Raw genomic sequence first — 25,650 nt, forward strand, 5'->3', positions numbered from 1 at the left:
AGCATTGCCGCTCATGGCCAACGCACAGCCCCCCAGGCGATGCTGCCACTGTTTTTGGTTTTGCTGGAAGTTCTCTGGGTAGTCACCCCTCTGATTGGGAGAGGATTGGGGGTGGGTTGGGAGGGTTGTTATTTTGAGAAATGCTTGGCATACGATGGGGAACTAGGGTACTCAAACATACCCATTCTCATACATATAGATCAGGGCCCCATCCACATTTTCGAGAAGCCTATACCCCAACTTCTAACTCAATATTCCGTTTTACTAATGTTCGCTACTTGTCCTGATGACTGATGATAACCTTGTTTGTATGAGCTGGAATATCAGGGGATTGTTACAGCTGTATGTTAAACGCCACAGAGTGAAATTGCTATTTTTACAGGAAACCCATGCTGGCACTGGCGGATGTGGGAGGATCGCTAAATCATGGGGCCCACAGCGATACTACACGGACTACTCCACCCAGAGCCGTGGAGTCATGACCCTGATACACAAGAGCCTGAAGTTCCAACATACGGCAGTCCATGTAGACCCCCAGGGCCGCTATATTTTGTTATTCGGGACCCTGTTAAACAGTGAAGTTGTACTCCTTAATGTATACGGCCCCAATGTGGACGATCCCAGATTTTACACGCACCTGGCATACCTGCTATCCGGGTTCCCCTTTGTTCCTATCCTCTGGGGTGGTGACTTTAATAACATCTTGGACGTAAATCTTGACAGTTCGGGCACCAAGCCCTGTCAACTCTTCAAAGCCAGGGGTGGACTGGCCTATAGGGAACTCTGGAGATTTCCCGGTGGGCCTCTGCACCCTGGGCCTCTTTTGTGTGATATTTCCAAATTTTCTCATAGGAAAAGCATTGGGCTTGCTGAAAATGTGTCAAATGGGGCCACTATGAACCTTATTTCCAGGGCCTCTTTTGGTCCCCAGTAATTAATTCCAGGGCCTCTTTTAGTTCCCAGTCCACCCCTGTTCAAAGCAGCTAGAAATGTCATAGAAATACAGCCTCAGGTGATGGTGTCAGACGCTTGGAGACTGATGCATCCGGTCTCTCAATTATACTCCTTCTATTCCTCAGTACTCCCATTCACGGATCGATAGGTGGCTTGTCTCAGATATACTTATCAGAACCATCACACACATGGCAATTCTTCCCAGAACATTCTCTGACCACTCCCTGATAGCAATCTCACTGGATTGGGGTAGAGATAACAAAGGGCCTCGGTCATGGAGATTGAAATCTCATTCTTTATTGGATATTGCCTTTAAGGTAGAATTGGGGACAGCCATAGACAACTTTTTTGCGTTGAACACTGGCTCAGTCCACACGCAGGCTACCCTTTGGGAATCGTTCAAAGCCTACATAAGGGGCATAGCGATCTCCAAAGAGCCTGGGATCCTTAAACTGATCCGCAGTGACATTGCAAAAAGTGAATCTCGACTCTCCTCCTTTGAGTCCCAATATGCCTCCTCACAGTCACCCACTGCCCTCTCTGATATCCGCATAGAACTGGATACATTTAGCTCCCAAGCGGAACAGGAAAGGAAATTCCTAAATGGCCCCCACTCAGCTCGCAGGTATGGGGAGGGGAAGCGCCATGGCTGTATTTTAGCTAGGCTTCTCTGCCAGGAGTTCGGCTCACCCCACATACTGGCCATAGAAAGGGCTGATGGCACCCTGGCCCTTTCAACACAAGCTATTCATGTGGAATTCCGCTCATCCTATGAATCCCTCTACTCCAATGCTGACAGTATTCCTGCGGTAGATGTTGAGGCATACTTGGACAGTCTCCCACTTTCTGTCCTTTCCACCGAAACTATGCACTCCCTGGATGAACCAATTACACCCGAAGAAATATCCAAGGCCATTGATTCCCTGGCATCTGGAAGGGCACCTGTTTCCAATGGCTTCCCGGTCGAATTTTATAAGCAGTACAAAGCCTGCCTGGTCCCCCATCTGCATGCACTGTGGGAGGAATCCTGAGAGTTGGGTGTTCTCCCCCCTTCCCTCCGAGAAGCCATAATCTCAGTGCTACTCAAACCAGGCAAACTGCTCACTCAATGAGGCTCATATCAGCCCCTCTTTCTTATCAACTGTGATGTCAAGATCTATGCTAAAGTACTGGCTCTGAGACCTGCCCCGTATATGTCTTACATTATACACCCAGACCAGGCAGTGTTTATCCCGGGACGCTCTACCGCCCTTAATCTGCGTCGACTATTCAATATTCTCGCCCAGATTGACCCGACCATGCAGGCAGTGGCGGCCACCCTTGACATGCAGAAGGCGTTCGACTATGTTTCCTGGAACTATCTCTGGCGGGTCCTTGAGAAAAGCAACTTCGGGCCCCGCTTCCAGTCCTGGGTCAAGCTTCACTATTCACATCCAGTGGCCATAGTCTGCACTGAGGACATATGTTCAGCCCTCTTCCAAATTGCCAGGGGTACATGGCAGGGTTGTCCTGTCTCTCCCCTGATCTTTGCCGTAGCCATCGAACTCCTAGCTGGCAGGATATGTCAAATGCACATGCATAGAGGTCTGAGACTGGCTGGCTCTCCCGAGATTATCTCACTATATGCTGACGACGCTCTCCTCTTCATTCGCTCCACTGCTGACAACCTCGCCTCGATCTTGGACGATGTCATTCATTTTGGTGAGATCTCACATCTCAAGGTGAAGTGCTCCAAATTGTTCCTGCTCACTGAAGTTACTCTCCCCTCCCTCCCCCAGGACCCATTAGGCTTCACGTGGTCACCGACTGAGATCACTTATCTAGGTGTTGTGGTCGCTCGCCAATTCGGCCCTCTGTACACAGCCAACTTTGGAAAATACCGTACTACACTTACCAGGAAATGTACAGGCTGGGCTAAATTATCAATCTCTTCGGTGGGTAAAATCGGTATTCTGAACATGATTGTACTCACCACCCCCCCCAACTCCTTTATAAGTTCCTCAATGCCCCACAACGAATTCTTTCAATCACTAACCCGTAACGTAAATACTTTCGTGTGGCATTCTGGTGCAGTCTGCCCAAAATTGGAGACGCTAACTGCCCCCATGTCCGAGGGTGGCGCCGCCGCCCCTAACTTTGAAAGGTACTGGATGGTTGCCCAGGCACAATACGCCCCACATTGCTTTATACTTACAGACCCCACATTACACACCAGGCTCGAACGGCTTGCTATAGGGGGCCAAGATATTCGCTCTCTAGTCCTCCCCTCTCAACGTGCCAAGTTCAAACCCCTCGACCCTGTGTGCTCCACATTGCTGGCTTTAGCTAAACTGTGGAGACTGGCAGCTGCCTCACATCCTTTTCATGGCAACCTTCCCCTCTGGAACTTCTTCCCGGAGGCTCCCTGCATACCTCTGGCTGCGGTACGCCTCTGGGCCGATAAAGGCTTCAAAACTGTGAGGTATCTTTGACCAGGGTAACTTCATTGAATGGCCAGATCTTCCAACATCCTTGCGTAGGAGACCCTCTCATTCTCTCCAATATACAGGTCTCCGCCGCTCCCTTACGAAAAGATAGCCAGACTTCCCTGCAATTCCCCCAGACAATCCTATTTAGCTGAAATCCTGAATACTATGTCCTCTAAGGGGAATGTCTCCAGACTATACGCGCTTCAATCCAAGGCCACTCCCCCCTTTGATCAACTGAGACGTACCTGGGGTGAGGAACTGGAAATCGAAATAACCGATCAGCGTTGGGGCCGTATGTGTGCTCGTATCCATGACATATCGTTCAATTCCCGCTTTAAATGGATCCAATTCAAAGTACTCCACAGGTTCCATTGTACCCCGATAAGACTGCACTACACATGTCGAAGTATCATCCCCCGCACCCTAGGTGCCCCTGATGTGGCTCGGACGATGCAACATAAATACATATGATCTGGTCGTGCCCACATCTCTATCAGTTCTGGGTGGAGGTCTGCTCCACTGTCTGATATTCTGGATTGCTCTGTCACCCCATCCCCACTGACATGTCTCTATCATGAACTCCCTAGACTCGGTCGCAATGCCAGGAAACTAGCAGGGCTCTGTATTCTACTAGTAGTTCATTGTATACTGTTGTGCTGGCTCCATCCTGGACCCCCCCACACATGCTCATTGGCTTTGTGCCGTGACTTGGGCCTCGGACATCAGAGGCGGCTTGGGCGGTCCAGCAACCACTAGTGTCACGACCCAGAAATATCTGGGCTCCATTCCGTTCTTATATCTCATCTATATTGGCTGACACTGATTATGACTGACAATCTCTCCTCCCCAACCCTGGCAATTACTTGAAGGATACGCATCGATTGGAATAGTAATATGTGTACTTCTTACGATGTGCTTCTTGGTGCTCCTCTACCATTCTGTATGCTCCACTACTGCAAAGTGTATGTTGATCGCTCATTTGCATACATCTGTAAGATGCTCGCTCTCTTGTTGTTATGTCAAGCACAATAAAGTTTAAAATAAAATACAGATTGATCAGTCGACATACCGTAGTCACAAATTAACATATTACAGGTGATGGAAGGATGGTAAGTGCTTCCATTTCTTCATCAGTGTACTTGGGTTCACACATAAATAAGTACAAAACATCCAGTATAAATTGGAAACAAGTTGGGTGAATAAAATAATGTAATAGTGTTGGTGACCAATTTATAAGAAAACGTACAGATAAAACATGTATTAGGAACAATTATAAATGATGGAACAATGGTAATCACATACTTTGAGAAAAGTAAGCTTAACATGCAATTACTTCATACTACAAGTTAATAAACTGTGATCAATCCCATATGGAAAATAAAAAAATAATCAACTTTCCAGGGAATGTTTAGGGAAAGGCAGATGTGAAAGCACCACGGCCTTCTGTAGATGAAAACATTTAAAACAAAAATCTATTGCTGTTACATGCATTTCGCTGCAAGTACATGCTGCACCATAAACATAAATACGGTTAAACACCTACTTTGACTGATGTAGAGGATGATCGAGTATCTTGTAGTTTCACCAAGACGTAGAATTGATAAAGAGATCCAAACATAGATAGTGATAAAGCAAAAATATAGAAAGGCTGTGTTGAACCACGCTGTTCTGGAAAGAGATATTAGAGCAGATCAAGCTAATAATAGGCCTATCGATCCCGTGGGACCCAGGAATAGTCCTATTGGGGGGTACAGGAGACGGCCAATTCCTGATAACTGGCTGACTGGGGGATCTATGTTCTCACCTACTCACAGCAGAAAAATTTTTGATAGCAAGACTATGGAAACATTCGAAGGCCCAGCAATCCCCATGTAGTGGACAAAGTGTTGGGACATAGCAGTAGCGAAAAAATAACCGCCTTCCGCTTGGGAAACAGGAGCAAGTTCTACAATACCTGGGCTCCCTATTTGGACTACGCACAACAATTTCCAGGTGTTTGCGAGACAACCACCATCCCTCCACTGGCTGGTTAAGTACGACAAACGACGCTCGAACCCCTGCTAGGGACATCCACAGACCATCCAACGAACAAGATACTCTGGAATAAAGCGGATTAGTGCCACACTCATTCATCTCGACCCAACTATGCCCATAATCACTAGGCCTAGAGCCTACATTCAGCAGCTGCCCCCATCTTGATTTTCCACGAACTGAAGCTATCCCCCCCCCCAACCGTCTTCCCCCCATATTCCCCTGATCTCACTTTGTTATATTTGGCGTTTGATTTTGATTCTTCTGCTTTTTTTTCTTTTTCTTCCGTCTCATTATGATCTGAATGATGTATAGCGCTGTTTATGTATGTTAACAAAACTTCAATAACAAGATTTGTTGAAAAATAAAAAAAGAAAGGCTGTGTTGTAATGTAATAGGCAAAAATGCCTACGCATTTCCATGGCTGCAAGTGATTGTGTAAAAGATTTTAGACTATAGTTGCCTCTGGTGGCCTCAGGCGTCCCCTGGAGGGGTGTATATTCCAGTTTGTGCCACCAAATCATTCAAACTTCGCTTGCCTATGTCTGATTTTATGTTTCCACAAAATGGCTATGGCGAACAAGGGCAGGTCGCCGTGATAAGTGTATCAAAATGCAAGTGGTGCTCTGTAGAACACATTTATAATACATTGCTATGAGTTGCAGAGTGGGTGTACTGATGATTACTCGTGAAAACAAAGGGAGGGGGCATAATTCCTTAAATGCAACAGTGGTATGGCACTCTGGGCTAGGAGGTGCTTTTACCTAAAATCTCGATCAGGCCCTGTCTGCAAGTTACTGGCAGCATAAGACAAGAACTATGAAGCGAAAAAAGCCTACAGGGGTTCCAATTGTAAGGCTCTAAATGAGCAACTCTTCACAGAGATAAGTTGGACTCCTGAATTCAGTAAAAAAACACCCTTTACCCACTTGAAAAAATCTTTCGAGAGAAGTTTTAACAAGAGGGTCTGGTGCAGAAATGATAGTCATGTATCTAAACTAAGGTGTTATGGAGCAGTGTCCCATGTGGTTCATCGCTATGGAAAAACACAACCCTATCTGCTTTTGTGCCCTGATCCAGCTATAAGACTTGTCCTGTTGAAACTACATACCAACCAATTGCTGGTACGGTCTGTTACGGGTCCTCAGCTGGGCATTGGTGCAGAGAATAGACATTGTCGTAAATGTGGCTTAGACCAGCTGGAATCCGCTAGGCTTGTCGTCACTGAGTGCATTAAATTGGGACCTCAGTACATGTGCAATTTAGGGGGTTTGGTGCAGGTTTATGGTGATAGCATCGAATGCAAAAGCATTGAATGCAAAAGCCTCGAAAAAAAATGCATCGAAAAAATGCATTTACTTCTTAATTTTTTTAATGGGGGGGTCCACACTAACCCCATTTTTTTAACCCTTTAAAACCCATTTTAATTTTTTTAAAAAAACCTTTAGCTACAAAAAATGCATTTTTTCGAGGCCTTTGCATTCGATGCATTGTATTCGATGGAATCACCGGATACCCTTGGTGCATAGTTATAAGAGAATCCTAGCAGACTCATTTTGGGATTATTGCCTAAATGCAGACACTATTTCTGCGCAAATGGCTTTATATCGAGTATGGCGGCAAGTCCAACCGTTGCTGGCTGATAGAGGGGGTCTAATTCCCCAGGTGTAGTTATCTAAATGGCCACGGGGATACTGTTGAATTGTTTGTATGCTTGCAGTTGTGACGGTAGACATCGCTATTCTGGGTTCCTACAGGTGGATCCCGTTGATTTTATGAGTATGATTTATTTATGGGTTTTATGAATTTATCGAATTCATCTGATAATCTGTTTTATATTTTGGTCTACTATGTATACTATGTTTCTTTTGGGGTGAATTTGAAATTTGAATCTGAATTTGAACCATGAATTGTTTGTATGCTTTATGAATTGCAATTGTGCTCATTGATTGATTGTATTGATATTATTTTGTGTAAGTTCTTCATTGAACTAAATCAAAATAAAAAATGTATATTATTAAATGCAACAGACACATGCAAGACATGGAAACATTCAGTGGCTTTCTATTCTCAAACAGATGTAAGACACTTTTGGCTCATGAATGGAAGCATCCCCAATAGCTGTATGCCTTTTGTATGCGAATATCAAAGACGTCCTGTTGCAATAACGATCAGAATGCGACATGGTGTAATATAGAGAATATTTAGTGGCAAAAAACTAATGTCCATCATCTTGTGATTTTGTCTTTGCCGACAGCATAGTGACCCTGTTGAGATAGCATTCTCAATTCAGTATTTGTGGGAATATCTTGAAAATACTGTGCCATTTGTGCACTTTTGAAAGGGTGCAAATGAAGGTATTCATAATCTAATATGCTATTCCTATAAATCTGTTTCTTAAGCAGAGGAGTAATTAAGTCACTAGATGCATCCATCCTAGATATGATTCAATAGTATACATTGCAGATATATTATAAACAAAATCCAAGTTCCTCAAATGTACCCATTCATAAGAGACAGACATCAACGATGGCCAAAACAAATACATTCTTACTGCAGGTACACTCAGACAATAATACTAATCTAGATTAAAACTGTAGACTCCCAGATCCACTTCAGCATAGCAAGCACCTCCAATGGGAGATATGACCAAACTGTTATTCCAAAACGTACGTATTTGCACATCTGCCTTCTGCCTGAAATGTTAAATATTTCCCCTAACCTCGCACAATGTTTTCTTTCTTGGTTGCAGCTTTTCACATTTCATAGATGTATTGTGACGACTGTGAGGACAAACGCCAGTTTTATATACATTTCTGTGTTGGGAGTTCCTTTCCCTCAAACACAGCTAAAAGCTTTGGTTCACTTCTTATGCTTGCTTGCAATATTTGATGTGTCATTTTTGGAAAGTTGGCGTCTGACCTCTTCATTTACTAACAGTGGGCTCTAAATTAACTATTTGAAAGACTAAAGTAAGGAACATGAATGCAGAACTGGTGTATTTAATGGAGGAAAAAATGTGGAAAATTAAAAATGCGATGTAAATTCCCAGAAAAGAGATGGAATTCTTAAGAATTATTTTTTTAAAAATAAAAACATACCTGCTGATTCGCATCTCCAGCGCAGTGCCCATTTTAGAATTTTCTGGAACATGTTCCATCCTCAAAGCAGTGTCTATAAACGTGACCTTCACTCTTCTGAGAACTTAAGAAAGACACATTATGACTTGTTTAGAAGTCTGCAATATGAGTAAAAAGAAAACGTTCATACCAATCTTTTCCTAAATTAAAGCAACAATTACTTACTTAACCACAGTTCTATGCCAATCTGACAAATACCCTTCTGGTGGCTTTTCATAACAATGGTTAAAAAATAATGAGACATCCATGCATTGTCACCAAAAGACATTCAACTGTAAAAATAGCTACCCACTCAAAATAAAGAAAGCCACAAGCAGCATTCTGCTTAACTTTTGACAACCGAACTTAAGTTATGTTAATGGGATTTTGCATGGTATCCAGGCACTGTGCTGTATCTACAATAGAGGGGGGCGGGATAGGTTAGTGGGGAGAGAGGATAGCTATGCTGCTGTGTGCAGTTACAAAGTACTGGGTGTGAGTTTAACCAATTTCCAACCATATTATGGTGGGGGGCGGGGAGGAGAGAGATCCGGAGTACCTGGGCTGTCCAGCAGCTACTTGATGCGTCTCCTCGAGGTGGAATGAGGTAGGAACCTGCAGGCCACTACTTCCCAAGAGAAGCCACAGCAACGGGGGGTTAGTACAAGCAATGTTAAGAGCAATAATAATTATATTATTGGCTGTTCTAGAGGTGGAAATATGGTACAATTCGGTTTTATTTGTTCGTGTTGATTTAATCTTATATTTATAGTAAACTGTAGATGGTAAAAGTGTAATGTTTCAGGATCAGGAGGAAATTGGCTGTACTGTGCATAATGTTGTGTACAAGGTTTTTGCGAAATGATGCACAATAGTAGTTTGTTAGACAACCAGTTAGGTAGGGATTGGAATAGCACACAATGATTTTCATATGTTTGCTATTGTGATTTATGTAATAATCCTAACTACATTTAAAAAAGGAGGAAACAATACAAAGGTTCTATTAAACTGTTGCTATTCGAAAATAAAATAAAAAATCTAGGAGGAATATGTGCTCCCGCGCCAAGGGGAGAGTTCTGAAGGAAGGGATCCTGAGGGGGATTGGTGGCTGGAACAAGTCAATAAGCATCAAAGAAGAACCAAAGTCAGAGCAGTCCACCCCTAGTGGCCCTGGAAGGAAAGGGTAAGAAGGGTACTGGCAACAGCGCTCCCGCGACTTGAGGTGATTGGAAGGCCAAAACCAAAGGACCTCTTCCAGCAACCCTAAGGTAAATGGAAAAGAGACTGACCTGTGGCAGAAGGGTGCAATATCATCAGCTGCCGGACAAGGGCCCTAATGGGAAGGAGGAATCCAGTACAGAACCATGGTCCAAGAAGCAATTGTTGGTAATCATGAAAAGCACCAAGGCCCAGGCAATACCTGTTGAGAATCGTAGACAGAACCATGGTCCAGAAGGGATCGGTTGAGAATTCTGAATCAGTATATGATGCAGGAAAGACAGATCAAGAATCCAGAACCATGCCAAGTTCTAGGAGAGACCTGTTGGGCATGCTGAATTAATCTAAGTTCTAGGAGATAGTTGCAAAGAACAATGAACTGAGTCCAGGGAGAAGTCTTCAACCAGTGAGGCGAAAGCAGAGGCGCTAGATGAACCAGATCACAGTATTTATTTATTTTATGTTCGCTTGTTTGGTGCTTATACAGTAACAACATTCTGTTTCAAAGCGCCCACAGAGACCAAAAGGGAGGGAACATGGGAATGAACACATTAAAATACACAAAATATTAGATACAGTGCGGGGGGGGGGGCAGGCGGTGGAGGAACAAGGACAAACTGACTACTATGCCTGGTGAGTATTCTGAACGTGCAAGTGCAGAAAGAAAGAGGGAAGTCGGGGAAGGCGATGGATGTCCGTCCTCGTGGGTGAGCCACAGATGAAGAGCAAGGTATTTTAAGTGCTACATGGCCAGGAGACGCGTTGGGTGGAAAAAGTGCGAGCCTCCAGGGGCAGTGGTCGAAGTGCACAAAAAGAAGTAGTGGAACTATGTTCCCTGCTGGCCTGCACCCACTCCCCACAAACCGCATCACCACGCTCCCTCCCACACACAATACAAACCCCCAAACACTTGCACCTGCTGTTTAAGGGAACGTTCAGTGAAGTGCACTGAAAGTGCAAGCTGCAATGTCTTCCTACACTTTTATTTTAAAACTAAACCATTCCGGAACGGTTTCTTTTTAAAATAAAAGTATAGGAGCTGTAAAACGGAATTTAAAAAAATAGAGGAGCACCGCTCCCTTCGACCAATGTCCAGGGGGGAGGGTTTGCCGAGGCAAGTGCTGAAGCTAGACAGAAACTGGGGAGATTGGGTGTGGGAGGTCAAGGGCAGAGGACGCATAAGGGCCCTAGACACCAATCAAAGCAACTGTGAGATTAGCAGAGGAGAGAAGAAGGGAAGGAGGAGGTAAAGAGCAAATTCTTGAGGAGCTTTCTGGAATTTAAGAAAGTCCTGCTGAAGACGCAGAAGGAGGGGGGAGGCTGTTCCATAGGAGGGAGCCAGCTGAGGAAAGCCATCTACCTCCTACCCTCTGTTTAGTGAAAGGCCTTATACAAAAAGAGTTGGTGCCAGAGGAACGTAGAGTTCTAGAGAGAGTATTTAGTAAGAGAGAGAGTTGCAGATAGTGTGGTCCCCGGACCCCAGACAGCCTTGTGGATGATGCAGGGGGATCTGAATTTAATCTGTACAGCAACCGGGGGCCAGTGAAGACTTTTTAGGGCAGAAGAGATTCTGGATTAGCTGGTGGGGTCGCAGAGTGGAAGAGGGTAGATTTAGGAGGAGGCGATTGCAACAGTCAAGCCTAGCGAGAATCAGGGCTCAGGTAACATTGAGCTTCTGGGGAAAGTGAGAACATTGAGAATTCCTTTTGAGCAGGAAGAGCTGAAAGTGTGACTTCTTGGCAATGTGCCGAGTGTGAGGGAGGAAGGAGAGAGAGAAGTTGAAGATGACTCCAAGGTTTCTGGCTTCAGAAGGAGCGGGGGAGAGCCCATGGAGGAAGGCCAGAGTGAAGGGAAGAAGGAGGGAGCAGGGGTCCCAATGCAAAGGATCTCAGTTTTGCTGGCATTGAGCCAGAGATCGTTGGAGGTGCACTGGATGGCAGATAGACAGCTGGGGATGAAGCAAGGTGCAAGAGGGTCAGCAGGAAGTTTGAAAAAATGTTGTGCATCGTCTGCATAACACTGGAAGTTGGGGGAGTAGGAGGAGATGAGGCGTGCCAGCTGAACAAGGTAGACGTTAAAGAGCCAACGGTAGAGGATACAACCCTGGGGGACAACACAGGAGGAGAAGGAAGTAGGAGAAGAGAAGGTGCCCAGGACGACTTGGGAAGAGCAATAAGTTAGGAATGTCAGCCAGTCCAGTGCCAGTTCCGAGATACCAAGAGTGTCATGGAGTCTTTGTATGAGGATGGAATGGTTGACCGTGTGAAAGGCAGAAGAGAGATCGAGTAGGACGAAGACATCTGGAGAGTTAGAGTCCAGAGATGTGAGCAGTTCTTCACGGATGTTCAGAAGAGCAGTTTCTGTGCCACTGTATGCTCCGAATCCAAATTGAACATCGTGGAGACCACCAACAAGTTTAGTGTGCGAGTTGAGTTGAGGCAAGGCAAGCTTCTCCAGCAGTTTCCCCAGGAAGTGGAGATGGCAATAGGGCGGTAGATGGCTTGTCAGGTAGGATCTGCTAAAGGTTTTATCAGGAGGGGGCACACAAGGGAGTGCTTGACGGAGGAGGGGAAAGATCCAGTGGCAAAAGAGTGGTTGTAGAAATAAGCGCTTGCAAGAGAGCCAATTCTGTCCTTGATTGTTCTGGATGAGCAAGGGGAAACCTGTTTGGAAGAGACCTTCATTGAGCGGCAACTCTGGTAACTTTTTCAGATGTGACAGGGGTTAAGGAGGAGAGGGAGGAAGGAGGAGGAGGGTGAGGGGCCCAGGCGGTGTGGGAATGATTGGGAGAGTGAGTAATAAGGGTGTTCAGGATGTCCTGAGTTTTGGTGGCACAGTGTGTGGCCAGGGCATTGCAGAGGGCCTCAGAAGGAAGATGGGAGGAGGAGACTGCGGAAGGGTTGGCTAGTTCCCTGCAGATTTTGAAAAGTTCAGCCGTGTTGTTGCTTTGTATGCTTTTGTTGGTGATATTAGAATAGGCACGTACTCCTAAAAATAGGTAAATACACCAAAAGAATATAGATAGTAAATATATTCCAACAAAAAATAGGAAACCAACACATAAGAACCTGCTGTCCCCCTGCTGTCACAGACACAGCTTCATGGATTGGTTTGGACCAGATTTTAAGTAGTGCCACATGAAAAAATTACTATTATTACTGCCCGATCTGAAGGGGTACACATTTATATTTTAATTTGGATGAATAACTAAGTGCACCACCACATGTGCAGACTTGAAATGTGCTGCTGCAAAAAGGAAAGGACCAGAAAATGAGGGTTCTCTGCCGACGCCCCAAGACTATGGAACCCCCCCGCGTCAGAATCAGACTCGCCCCTGCCCTTCATTTTAGAAAATAATTCAAGACCCACCACTTCAAGGAGTCCCTCGTCCTCAATACATAGGCCTTCACTTCGCCACCGCCACCACCTGACTTGCTAGATGCCCTCTGTCCCTCTCATCCACACCACCCTGTACAACTGTACCTCCTCCTTTGTGCCCCTCTGTATCCTACCCCCGCTGTATATCTGTTCTGTTACTTCTGAAAAGCACTCCGTTATGCATATGTACTGTTGTATACCTCTGTACAGTGCTCCAATGCTTCTCAAAGCTAGGTCCACGCTCAATAAATACCATAATAAAAAAATAATGAAAAAGGTGCAAACAATATTTAACAGTAAACATTTCTGTTTTACATTTAAACACATTTTTACTCTTATAAAATACTCCCATTGGGAATGGGACTTAATTTTTTACTCACTAAAAAAAATCATTTTACTCCAAACTTTTTTTTAAAAAGGGTGTAAAATACGCCCACTTCAAAATCTAATCTGTAGCACTGAGCAAAGGACCAAAAATACAATGGGGCAAGTGAAAGTAGCGAAAACAATTCACACAGTGGGGTTACAGTTTATCCAGGATGTTAAGGTGCAAAATATAGTGGGGCAACAATTAAACTAGTAAACACATGTCATTTCGGAAAACAATCCATTAATTGGTGCAACAATTACAGTAGGGCAACAGTTCCTTTAGGATGCTAATGTGATAACATGTGGGTGTGCTAATGTCCAGGTGTGAAAATGAGTCGAATACAAACTTTTACTGACCTGCCACTAACCCACACTACAAACACAGTAACCTAACTTCACATGTGTAGCCTTTTATTTTATCATAAACCATCTACAGAATTGCCTCTTCAAGGGCCAAAATGCAAACATTGCATTAACAGAATTTTTGTAAAACATCAGGTATAGAGGGTAATGGCCTGATTTTTATAACAGTAATCTTTTTTACTCCAAGTTCAGGTAGTCCTTGTCACAGTACTTACTCTGTGTCACGGTCTGTGAAAAGGAAGACAGAAAATTAGTTAATTATCCAATTACGTATTGGTAACGATCAAGTCTGGATGTGGCGAAAAGACTACTGCATTGTATAAGTACAGAGATGAGTAATGAGTAAAGTGCCTACTCAGCCCCACACTACTACTAAACCATCAGTGATCCCGACCACAAAGGTGAAACAGGGACACAGGGAGAGCCTGACAGGTATATCACCTCCATAATTCGGGATAGCGTAGGGCGAGGGCAGCTTATACTACTCAGAGGAACAGGGAGGGCACTGTTACAGAACCAACACAAAAAACAATAGTGTGAGGGGTACCAAAATAAAAGAAATTTCCAACCAAGGTTCTATAACAACAGGATCTTAACAATCTATCAGAAATGCACACAGCTAATAAAAACGGCCAACCCATGAAAGGGAAAACACTGAAAAAGCAGACTTTAAAATACAGGCGCATTATGGGTTGGTAGACCGGGGTGTTCGGGCAACCCTTCTCACTAACTCTTTGAAAAACCATTATGGTCCCCAAGAAATAATAAACTCTGACAAGAGAAGAGAGAACAGTACAGAGCCAAGGAAACCACTTGTTGAGAGTCATCAAAAGAGAAAAGAACTAAGAAAAGAACTGTGTGAACTAATCAAAGAACTTAAAAACTATATGAAGATCAGTTATTGAAAATCATCGCTTTTGAATCATTAAAAATATTCCTAGTAAACACCAAGAAGAAATATTCTCCAAATTCCTTTACTCTAAAAAGGTTTACTTAGTTTTGGACTCCTTTTGCCAAACCTCAAAGGAGTTGGCCGACATCCACAAATAAAATAAGCCAGGCCATTAAAAAAAACTCTTTGTCTCTTGGTACAGGTAAGCACCCCACAGAAACAAACGCACAATTAGGTCATTAGACAAACAGTGGCACAAAGTACACAAACCAGAAAACTGCATAGCCCTCACGACCTTAAGGATCAGCCTTCCTTAAGCAAGAGCCAACTATAAGAACAATACCATTACAACACCCCCCAACAAAAGCAAAGCTCACTTTGCAGCTGTCTAGCAATGCACTAATCCCATGCTGGAACAGGTGATGCCAGAATCACAAGAACAATGTGAGGCTATCAAAGACTTGTTCATCAACAAAATCAACACAATCAGGATACACATCGAGTCATTTAGGAAATTAGACCACCCCTGTTAACAATCCCCTCCACAATTTGTGCAACCCTAAACTAACTTCTCTGATAATTACCTCAATACCTTTCTAAAACAATTGTTTCCCTACATCCAACAGCCCACTCCAATGACAATTTCTCGTGGAATATCCCCAAACAACTTAGCCGTCCCGCCATGACTGCTCTTCTCAGTACAGTTAACTCATCTCTTAAAGGCACTTTCCTCATCAAATTAACTACTTGCTAGAATTTAACAACTCAGGCTGCTTCAGTATTATCAATCCGGCTATTTCCAAAAATGTGTACTGAGACGGACATCATCCATGTGGTTGATGATGTCTTGCAAATTATTCATAAAGATTGCACATGCCTATTAGGTCACCTTGACCTCTCAGCCACATTCAACAAGGTCGACCATGACATGCTATTTTCCCTCGTTACTCACAGAATGGGCTTTGGAGGCACGTTCATACTATGCTTATCCTCATATCTAATTTGACGAATTGCAGATATCCATCGCTTTTACCCAAGGGGCGTCCCTCCCACCCCGTGACGCAAGGGAGGTGAACCCACTCTGCAATACCCTCCTTAGGGGTAGAGACAAGCAGGACCTCACCGGGAGAGACTCCCCCTTTGGGGACAAGGACGTTCCTGTGAGGGACTCCCTAAAGAGTCTCCTAAATGTACCTCTTCAACAATGCCCCACAAGGACTTATATGGAGAAGGAACCGATGTGTGTTATTGTAAAACAGAAATTATAACTATCCCTTTGAGGGAAGAACTTTATTTTACTGAGACGAAGATGATGAATACCGAAGAGTAAGGGCTTCAAGAGGTCATGCGAGAGAGCAAGAAAGAAGAAGGTAAGCCGGGGAAGGCCCATGACTACGTCACACCTGCAAGGGAGCGAGACTGGAAACTCCAGAGAGCCAGTGAGTTTTAATCAGGCTGTCGAGGTGCCGGACGCACAGCGTCCTATCTACTGGAGAGAAAGCAGAGCAGGAAGCGGTGGCATGGCCACAGAGAGCCACTGGTGGACCGAAGGTCCTAGAAAGCAAGCTAATACTGCTACGTGGATGAGGCTGCATAATAAACTGGTACCAGAGATACCAAAAAACTGTCAGGAAGGAAGAGACCAAGAAAGAGAGGTTGAAAGAGGAAAAGGCTGCAGACGAGCAAAAGAGAAAAGCAAACCCAAACTAAATGGAAACACAGTGATGTTATCCCAGAGAGAAAAAGTTAACAGGTAAATTGGGAGACCCAGGGCGGAGACGGTAAATCATATGAACACTCATACTTGTCCCAGTCAATATAATGAGGATATATCAATGAGAAGAAGAGAAGTGAATGAAAATCATATGAACATCCATACTCGTCCCAGTCCATATAATGAAAATATACCAGTGGGAGGAGAGAAGTGAATGAGAATTCTTATCAGGGTATTCACAATCATCACAGTCAAGACAACCAGGAAGTAGCCTGGAGAACCAGAAGAATAAAAGAAGATTGTTATCAGAGTACTCATCCTCATCACTGTCAAGATAACGAAAGCATAATATTAAGAATAAGAGTAGAGAAGGAAAATCATTATGAAACCATTCCCACTCACTCGTCTCAGTAAAGACACAGAGTGTACTCCAAAACGAGAAAGAATTTGAGGACAATCATTATACGAGTAACTGTAGAAAGGTATGGGCAAGGAAAACCAAAAGTAGAACAAAGCGCTTGCACCGTGTGATAGGTGGACAGAGGGCTGCAGTGGACTGGGATTTGTGGGTACATTGCCCAGGTAAACCATTGTAATGTCAAGGCAAAAGAAAGGTTCCAGTCTTACTGCGCTGACACAAAATAATGCTACACACTGCTTCAATTGCAGATTTATTATAGTCTGAAACAGCCTGACACGTGTTTCGAGGAGTCCTTGCTCTTCATCTGAGGCTTAAGGTTGTTGAACAATTGCTTTAGCTTCTGAAAAATCAATTGCGTCGCTGTTGCGGCATACTCTTAAATTTAAGAGTCGGGCCTGGTGGTCTGCTGCACGGAACGAGACGTTCTTCATCTTCTCAGATGAAGAGCAAGGACTGCTCGGAACACGTGTCAGGCTGTTTCAGACTATAATAAATCTGCAATTGAAGCAGTTTGTAGCATTATTTTGTGTTCCGAGGCCCCACGAAGCGCGGAAAAATGGAACTGAACAACGGACGCAGCGCGTGGCTATTTATGGGTTTGGTGACGTCGGCGCCAATACGGTGGCCGTCGAGGGACACCGACTCGGCGGATGTCGACGCGCAGCGTCCTCTACAGAAAAAATTTCCGAGGCCAGCAAGCTGGAAAAGTATTATCAAAGATAAGGAATACGTCGGAGGACACAATCCCTTCGAAATAATAAACTACGAGAAGAGAAGAGATACTGGCACAGAGCCGAGGAAACCACTTGTTGAGAGGCATCAAAATAGTAAAAAAATAAGAAAAGAACTGCATGAAATAATTAAAGAACTTACAAACAACTGTATGAAGATCAGTTATGGAAAAAAGCTTTTTTTTTTTGCCAAAACTCTAAAATGGCGTTTGTGTTCTCTTCTGTGACTCCAACCCAAGTCGAGCCCTTTGTTCCACTTTTTGGGGGGCTTCTCCACAGAAGCCCTCCAAAGTGGTGCCACTCTGTCTGGGGTACTTAGGAGGGGTGGAGGGGGATTTAGGCACCCTGGACTCAGTTGCCTAGGCAACTCAAGTCACACTCCGTCCTGATTGGCCCAAGTGGTGAGCCGGCCGGCTCACCACTTAGCATGTTTGAGTGACAGCTAGGCTGAGTGAATGGGGGTTTTCTGCATAAAAGCAGGGCTTTGGGGACTGGAACTTCAGAAGTCGCCACAGGACCTAAGAATCCGACGAGGGAGAAGCTGAGCCGACCTGCTATGACGACACCACTGGTGGAGGCCTGCTGAACCGTCTCACCACTTTTCCCAACGACAAAGGAGATCTCCCGCCGGACAGTCTTCTTCCTTTGACTGGTGGGGATAACCAGTTTCACCGTCTTTTCGCCTTCCAGACGCATCTCGTGGCCGCTTGCCTGTGCCAAGCTCCCCCGCAACCGGAATACCACGTTTTACCACGACCGCGAAATAAAGGGTAATACCTTTAACCGGAAAACTCTGCGGCTGGTTTCTTCCCTGGCAGTGCAACGACCTTCATCTTTCCTCCAAGTCGAGATCTTCTCTTCCTCTGGACGACGCCGAGACTTGCACCCGCTGCCAGGAACAACTGCCACCGCTGGAGGATCCTTCCCACTTAAGGTACCGTGTTCCGCCTGGCTTCCCTTGCCACCGACTGTACGGGGTAGATTTAGCCCCCGGCTTTCGAACCTGGGTTAGCCTGGGACACCCTGGCTAAACTTATTTGAGCCTCTCTAAACTCTTTTCGAACTCTCTGCAAGACTTTCAAAGCCTAGTGTAACTGTGTGATCTTGGGCGCATTTGTGCTCTGCTCCCTCTAAGAGTGGGCCCAGCCTATGGACTTTGGCTCACAAGTGACTTTTTCTCTTCTGCCTTGCTAAAAGTGTTCCTAAATCTTAGAGTGGTGTATCTTCACATTTTCTGTCTTTTTCCCTCCCTTCTTCATGAACTTATTGGAGTGCCATCTATAGTTAAGCGCTCACCTCTGTCTGGAAATAAGTGGTGTTAACTAAGACTTGTCTGATAAGGAATAAGGCTTTTATATATCGTAATAGTAACTGTGTTTAGAGTGTTTTACAATAAGAGTGCTGGAGGATTTCAACCAGTGTGTTTTTAAATAAATAATTATATACTTTGATACCAAAGCTCTGGTCAGTGTTTGCTTGTGCTATTGTGTCTGAGTGCCTATTGTGTATACTTTGCATACTGCCTAACTCTTCTTGAGGGAAGTCTGACTGCTCAGCCACAGCTACCAGGTAAATCTGGGTGGTACAGACTGCTACCAAGTGGGTTTACTGCTAACACCTGTAGTCCTAAATCTTTTGCAGTGTTCCCAAAGGGAACTGCACAGGTTTCTGCCTAACACCGTCTTTCTTTGGGCTTAAAAAATAAGGGGAATACCATCCCTTGTTCCTCTCCTCTATAGGCACCAGTTCTATAGCACCTTTCTCCAGCAGGGACAAGATCTCTTGCACAAGGAGCGGATCCTGAAGCTTCAAAGAGATTCCCCGGTGGATTGTCGTGAGGCCGCTAACGGAAGGAAAGGCAGTAGCCGTGGGTTATGGTATCCAGAACCCACGCATCTGAAGTAATGGCCTGCCACTCTTTGAGATGCTGAGACAGTCTGCCCCCAACCGGCAAACCATGGGACATGGCCTGATGACTGTTTGGAAGCGGCTGCGGCAGTGCCTGAAGGCAAAGAGGCAGCTGCCTGAGCGACTTTGGCACCACGATTTTCCTGACCACCACGGGTACTTTTTCGCTGGCCCCTTTGACATGCTACCCTTCTCGTTCTACCAAAGGAAGAGTAGTAATGAAAAGAACCTCCCCTCCACTGCTGTCCCCTAGGACGAAAAGGCTAAGGTTGATGCACCGCAGCACTTAAAGATTTCGCCGCAGCTTTTGAGGTCTGCAACCTCTCAAGGCTCTCATCAGCCTTGCTGCCATCAAAGGGCATGTTCAGAAGACGGGCCTGCACATCCGGAGCAAACCCCGACTTCCGCAACCACGCAAATCTGCGTATCACGGTGCTCGCAGCCATGGATCGGCTAACACTGTCGACCGTATCCAAACCCGACTGAAGGGATTTGCACATGGCATCCTTGCCATCCTGCATGAGAGCAAGAAACCCATCCCCTTCTTCCCCCTCGGGAATATGCTCAGTCGCCAAAGAAACACAATTCCACGGAGTGTGTGAAAACCTTGCCAAGGCACACGTGGAGTTGGCTGATTTCAAGGCCATGCTCCCAGCAGAAAATACCTTGCGGGCCCAACCGTCGAAGTGCTTCTCGTCCCTATCCGGAGAGATGGTAAATAAATACCTGGGGTCGCTAATAGAAGGGCAGTATTTCGTGGTCAAAGACTTATTAACAGCCGGAAGAGATTCCACGGGCTGCCAAGCTGCTGCCACCCTGTTCTGCAAGGTAAGATGAAATGGCAAAACAGGGTCAGAGGACGGACCTTGATCTAAAATGTCCATTAGATCATCCTGCACAAAGTCTTCAGGAGGACTGGACCAACCCAGATACTCAGAGACCCTCGCCATGAACCTCCTTTATGAAGACTCAGCATGAGCCTCAGGCTCAGGCCTACCGAATTCCAATTCCGGAGAAGTGTCCAACCCACTGGTATCATGGAGGGTCTGTCGCAACTCCTCCAACTGACTGTCTCCAGAAAAAAGTCGAGCCTCGTCAATGTCTCCATGTTAGGGAGAATTCTCCTTCTAGGGCTAATTTCCCTCACCTAGCGAGTCCCCCAGTAGCTTTGCTGGATTTCTGGTGTTTATTTTCTTTCACCTGGTAAGAGTGTACACCTTTTGTCTCCTCTTACATGTGTTTTGCCATGTGTGTTTCTACTATTTGTGTAATCTTGGGCTCTGGAGCACACCACTCCAGGAGCCCCTTCTTTGTTGTGTGTTACCTGCCCCTGTCTGTTTTAGGCAATAAACAGCAGTAACTCTTTGCTCTTGTTTGTGCCTCATACTCCTTTGGGACGCAACCCCGGAGGTCTGCGGATGGCCCTGCCAACCCATGGGAAATTACCCCGACAAGTTGGAGGCACTGCTGAGATGGTGAGATAGACCACAGCGAGACCGTTTGCGTCAAGGTGACCCAGCAAAGCGGCCCCCTCTGCTGTTGCCCCCTTTGGAGGACTGCAGGACCATCACGGAACTGCGAGACGACCGGACAGCGCAATCCGGAGACTGGCTGTCAGGAGCCGACTTCAGAAATTTCCCGCCCGCGGTTGGTGAGTGTCCAGGGGTGGTCCAGACAAGGGGAGGCGGCAAGCTGATTGGAAGGGGTACCCGCAGCCGAGCGGCACCGGCAGGCGAGAGCCCGATGGGAGTATGGCACACGCAACCAGCAGTATAATGTTGTGCAGGTGGCGGGAGGAATTGTGAATAGGGTGGCTGTGGTTTTACAGTGTGCTAAAAAATGTTGGTCAGTTAACGACGATCGATATGTAAGGTGTACTAGGGACCGGAACGAAGGCTGTCTCTTCTGGTCTTATGGGGCATACTGGGTGGGGTTCCGAGCTCCCACGTGTTGACTGGCGAGTCACACTGATTGGTCTAGATCACGGGCACCTGTACAGAGGGTGTGGCATTCCTATGAGTCTGCGTTGTAGTTCGATGAATAGATGAGGATTCCTATTAATTGAGTGTTTTAGCTCAGTGAATAGATGACGTATTCCCGCAAGAGGTAGCTAGATTGTTTCTCAGTGCGGAAGATAGTTGGCTGGTTAAGCTCCCCTGTGGAGGGGGCGTATCATACGTGAGGCGACGCATCGGGTGCAGCACAATTATAATAACAAAAGTGATTAATGAATACTCCACTCTGGGTGCGGTGGGAAGACAGCTGTGGGGATTGTGGGGAATAACATTGTCAAAATTGGCGCGTATTTTTATGTTGCAACTGTATGTATCGATAGCATGTTGTACTTGATGGTGATGTCACCCATAGGGCTTGCATAGGACACTGCGGTCTTCTTCAGCGTAATTGGAGCAGCGGCACTCGGCTAAGGCGTGGTGAAGGGGGACAGGCGGCCGCGCACATAGAACGCCGGAATGCCCTCGACCAAAGGGGTTGCACTAAGCAGTGGTGCGATCAGTGGGAGGGGGGAGAGACGGGCATACGCTGCGCAGGCAGTGGGAAAAGAAAGAAGGAGGAGGGGTTAGAAGAATATCACAGACGTGCTGAGTAGCGGCCGCACTGACAAGGTGGGGCAGTTCAAGAACACACCGTGCTGGGCGCGAGGGCGCAGCGGACCCCCCGCTCCACGGGTTGGAGGGGGTCCTAGCTCCGAAAGGAGGGGTGTCAAGGGGGCGATAGCGTTGTGAAGAACAGGAGAACGGTAGTGACCAGCTCGAAAGCATTCTAATGCCGACACTACTTTTGCTTGCAGCGGAAAGTCGTAAGTCCCCAATTACGGGGCCAGGTAACGGTGGTACACAAATTTGCAAATTTTAAAATGTCAGTGTATTACGGGATAGGGGCCGGCTATGGGGCCCACACATTAACAACACCACTCCAGCACATCTGCGCAATACTACTACTGCACAGAGATAAAATGGTAAAGTACAGTATTGAATGGACTCAAGGGACAGATGAAAGGATAAGGATACCGTGGCTGCCCAATGGCAGCTTTGACATGACAACTCAACATTCACTGCTAGCGTACCTACATAACACCTACAAGGGGAAGAAGTTAGCAGGCCACCTAAACGTTTTCAACCTCTGTAGAATGTTTCAGGGGTATACCTCGGGGATGACAAGCATGCTGGAGGTAAAGAAGGAGGAGGTATGCGAGGGGGAAGGATGCAGCGCACCACAAGCTCCTCCCAGTGCTGAGGAGAGCAAGGAAGAGGCAGAAGCATCATACACCATTGCAGAAATAAAAAAGGAGAGTGAGGGAGAGACACAGCTCGGCAAAAGGAACAGGAGAGGAAGGAAGGGAGGCGCAAACGGGACTAAATAAGCAGGAGGAAGAGAAAAGGAAAATGGAGGAGGACCGCATTCGGGGGATTGCAGAAAGAATAGCACGTATGGAGCAACAGGATATTAGGCGGAAAGAAGAAGAACAGGAAGAGAACAACAAGGAAATTACGCTATGGAAGAAGACGCTTATATCAGAAAGCGCACGCAAGTACGAGGAAGGGAGAATAGTAGAGAATATCCTGGCAAAAGAGGGCAGGACATGGAGTGACAAGGACAGAGATGCAAGGGTGCTAGGACAGGTAAGTGACAACATACGGGGAGACGCAAGGGTGTTAGGACAGGTAAGTGACGTGATAATGAATGAACTTCGCAGGGCAAGAGCGGAGTTAGGGAGTGAAGACGACCAATGAAGCAATCAAAGGCTAAGAGGAAGACCAACGCATGCAGTAGTGGAGCAGTAGCGACACCGCAAGTGGGGGGGAGACATGGAGGGGACAGGTAAGTACACAGATTATAGACTGGGAGACAGTAACAGTGGGAGACATGCCCACGCACAAAATTGACATTCTCAGACGGCTTTTGTAGTGATGAGGAGGGATCTTGCGGAGGACAGAGTGATGAGAGTGGAGAAGGGCTAAGTAAACTATATATCACACGCACAGGCTGCGGGTCGTCATGAGAGTGCAGGACACAAGAAGAAGAAACAACGGGACGGAGGGCAAAAACTCACAAAGGGAAGGGACACTACAAACAATGATGCCACCAGCCCAGCACACACCATATGTCAACAGGCTTAGAGACCTCCCGGGACGCAGAATGGAGGGATCAGCAACCGCACACAACAAGGACCTAGCGTGTCAACGGAGGGGCCATAAGGGCGTAGGGGACTGAATTTATCAAAGAATTTTCTGACATGGAGGAGGAGACTGAAAACACACACATCACACCACACCACACCGACGCACACCAGAGGAAATAACAGACTACACACAGATGCCATTATTAGAGAGAGAGGGGGACAAGGCCACAATATGTCTCATGGAAGCACACAAAGAGAATATCAAATGCAGACTACCATCATTGAGCAGAGGGGCGGGAAAATGGATATATAAAATGGAGAAGCTAAGTGCAGGGCATAAGTGAGCGGTCGGAGATGTCAAGGGTTATTAATTTCAATTTTGGGTGACGCAGCGGATGACATTTGGAAGAGGGCGGGATTCCCAGGGGTAACCATCAGTGACACCTCGCACGGCGGGACACCATTTGCAAATTGCAGACACGCACTATGGCAAGCGCTGACGGTACAATATCCAGAAACCTCAGATATAGGGGCAATAACATCACGCAAAATGCGCGAGAACGAGGACCCTGTTAATTACATCCTGGAAATCCAGGAGAAGTGGCACCAGGAAACGCGGGAGTCATGGGACAACATTTTAGCTATATTATACCACATACTGATACAGGGGCTCCCAGAAACAGTACAGGGGCAGTTGAAAAAATTGGTAGGAATGGAAGCAAAAGCATGGCCAGAAATACAGCTAACGATAGTGCACCTTTGCAGGTTATGGCAAGAAAAGATTAAACAGAAAGAAGAAGATAGGAAGGCAGATGAGGCAAAACTGGTCCAGAAGCTGTCAAAATATGCCATGGAAGGTGCACTCATAACCAGCCCCACCCCTCTGACAACAGCCACTGCGCACCACCGCCTCCATACACAGCACAACACATATACGCATCACCAATAGGGGGAGGATACGCGCCAATGGGTAACGGCTACACCAACAACTACAGAGGGAGGGGTGGGTTAACCAGAGGGAGGGGGATTTGGTCCAGCGGCACACCTGCCAGGGGGAGGGTTCCGAGTGTATAACCAATATGTACAGCAGGGGTATTTAGACAACAATGGAGGATCCCCGTGGCAAGCACGAGAGCCACCAACGTGCTGTACTTGTGGACTAGTAGGACACGTATCAAGCACATGCAGTGCAAGGTGGACACAAGCAGGGTGGGGAGAGCAAGGACAACAGGGTTACAACAGGGGACAACACAACTACCAACAACCTCAAATATCACAAACAAATGACATACACATAGAACAACAAGGCGGACTGACACAACCAGTGCCACAACTACAGCAGCAACCATATGTGCCATCCACCATACAGCAGGTTCAGCACCAACTGGCACAACACCAAGCACAACAACAAATGACGGCGGCACAACAACAACACATCCAAACGGTACAACAGCTCACACAAATACAAGACAATACACAACTACCTACGGACACGCCGATACCACAAACGCAAATGGGGAAGGTGACGATACTGGGTCACAACCCATACACCGAAACGGACAATCATTATATTCCCATTAGGACAACACACAGACGTCCTTGTGTGTCTCATCCTGTCGGTAACACCTAACCCTGCGGAGGAACCAAGCATAAAGGTGGCGATAGGTGACAAAACATTTTCTTTCCTAGTTGACACATGGGCAACTAGATCCTGTATTAGGCAAGGGAAGTTCAACTTGTCAGGCGATGCCTTGCCCAGTCGAAGATTCTCTGGGGCTCGAGGGCTGGTTCCTTTTACTGATAACATTTCCTTACCTAAACAGGGGATTAGATGGCAACACTGGATATGAAAGATGGATACTTTATATTTCAATGTTGACAGCACACAGAAAATACCCAAGGTTCATGATGGAGGACAAGCACCATCAATTCAGAGTACTCCC

The 25,650-nt window shown here is 46.1% G+C and overlaps 1 protein-coding gene across 6 annotated transcripts in view; it reads right to left on the reverse strand.

Moving 5' to 3' along the window:
- ATG2B (autophagy related 2B) overlaps positions 1–25,650 on the reverse strand; it is a 5,509,925-nt gene that overhangs the window by 4,801,446 nt on the left and 682,829 nt on the right. For all 6 annotated transcript variants that reach the window (XM_069637692.1, XM_069637689.1, XM_069637687.1 and 3 more), the window contains one exon: positions 8,555–8,657. In XM_069637692.1, coding sequence (XP_069493793.1) covers positions 8,555–8,657 — 103 coding nt within the window. The remainder of the gene's footprint in view (positions 1–8,554; positions 8,658–25,650) is intronic.

This window comes from Ambystoma mexicanum, chromosome 14 (assembly GCF_040938575.1).
Source record: "Ambystoma mexicanum isolate Mex_15411 chromosome 14, UKY_AmexF1_1, whole genome shotgun sequence".
Lineage (NCBI taxonomy): Eukaryota > Metazoa > Chordata > Amphibia > Caudata > Ambystomatidae > Ambystoma > Ambystoma mexicanum.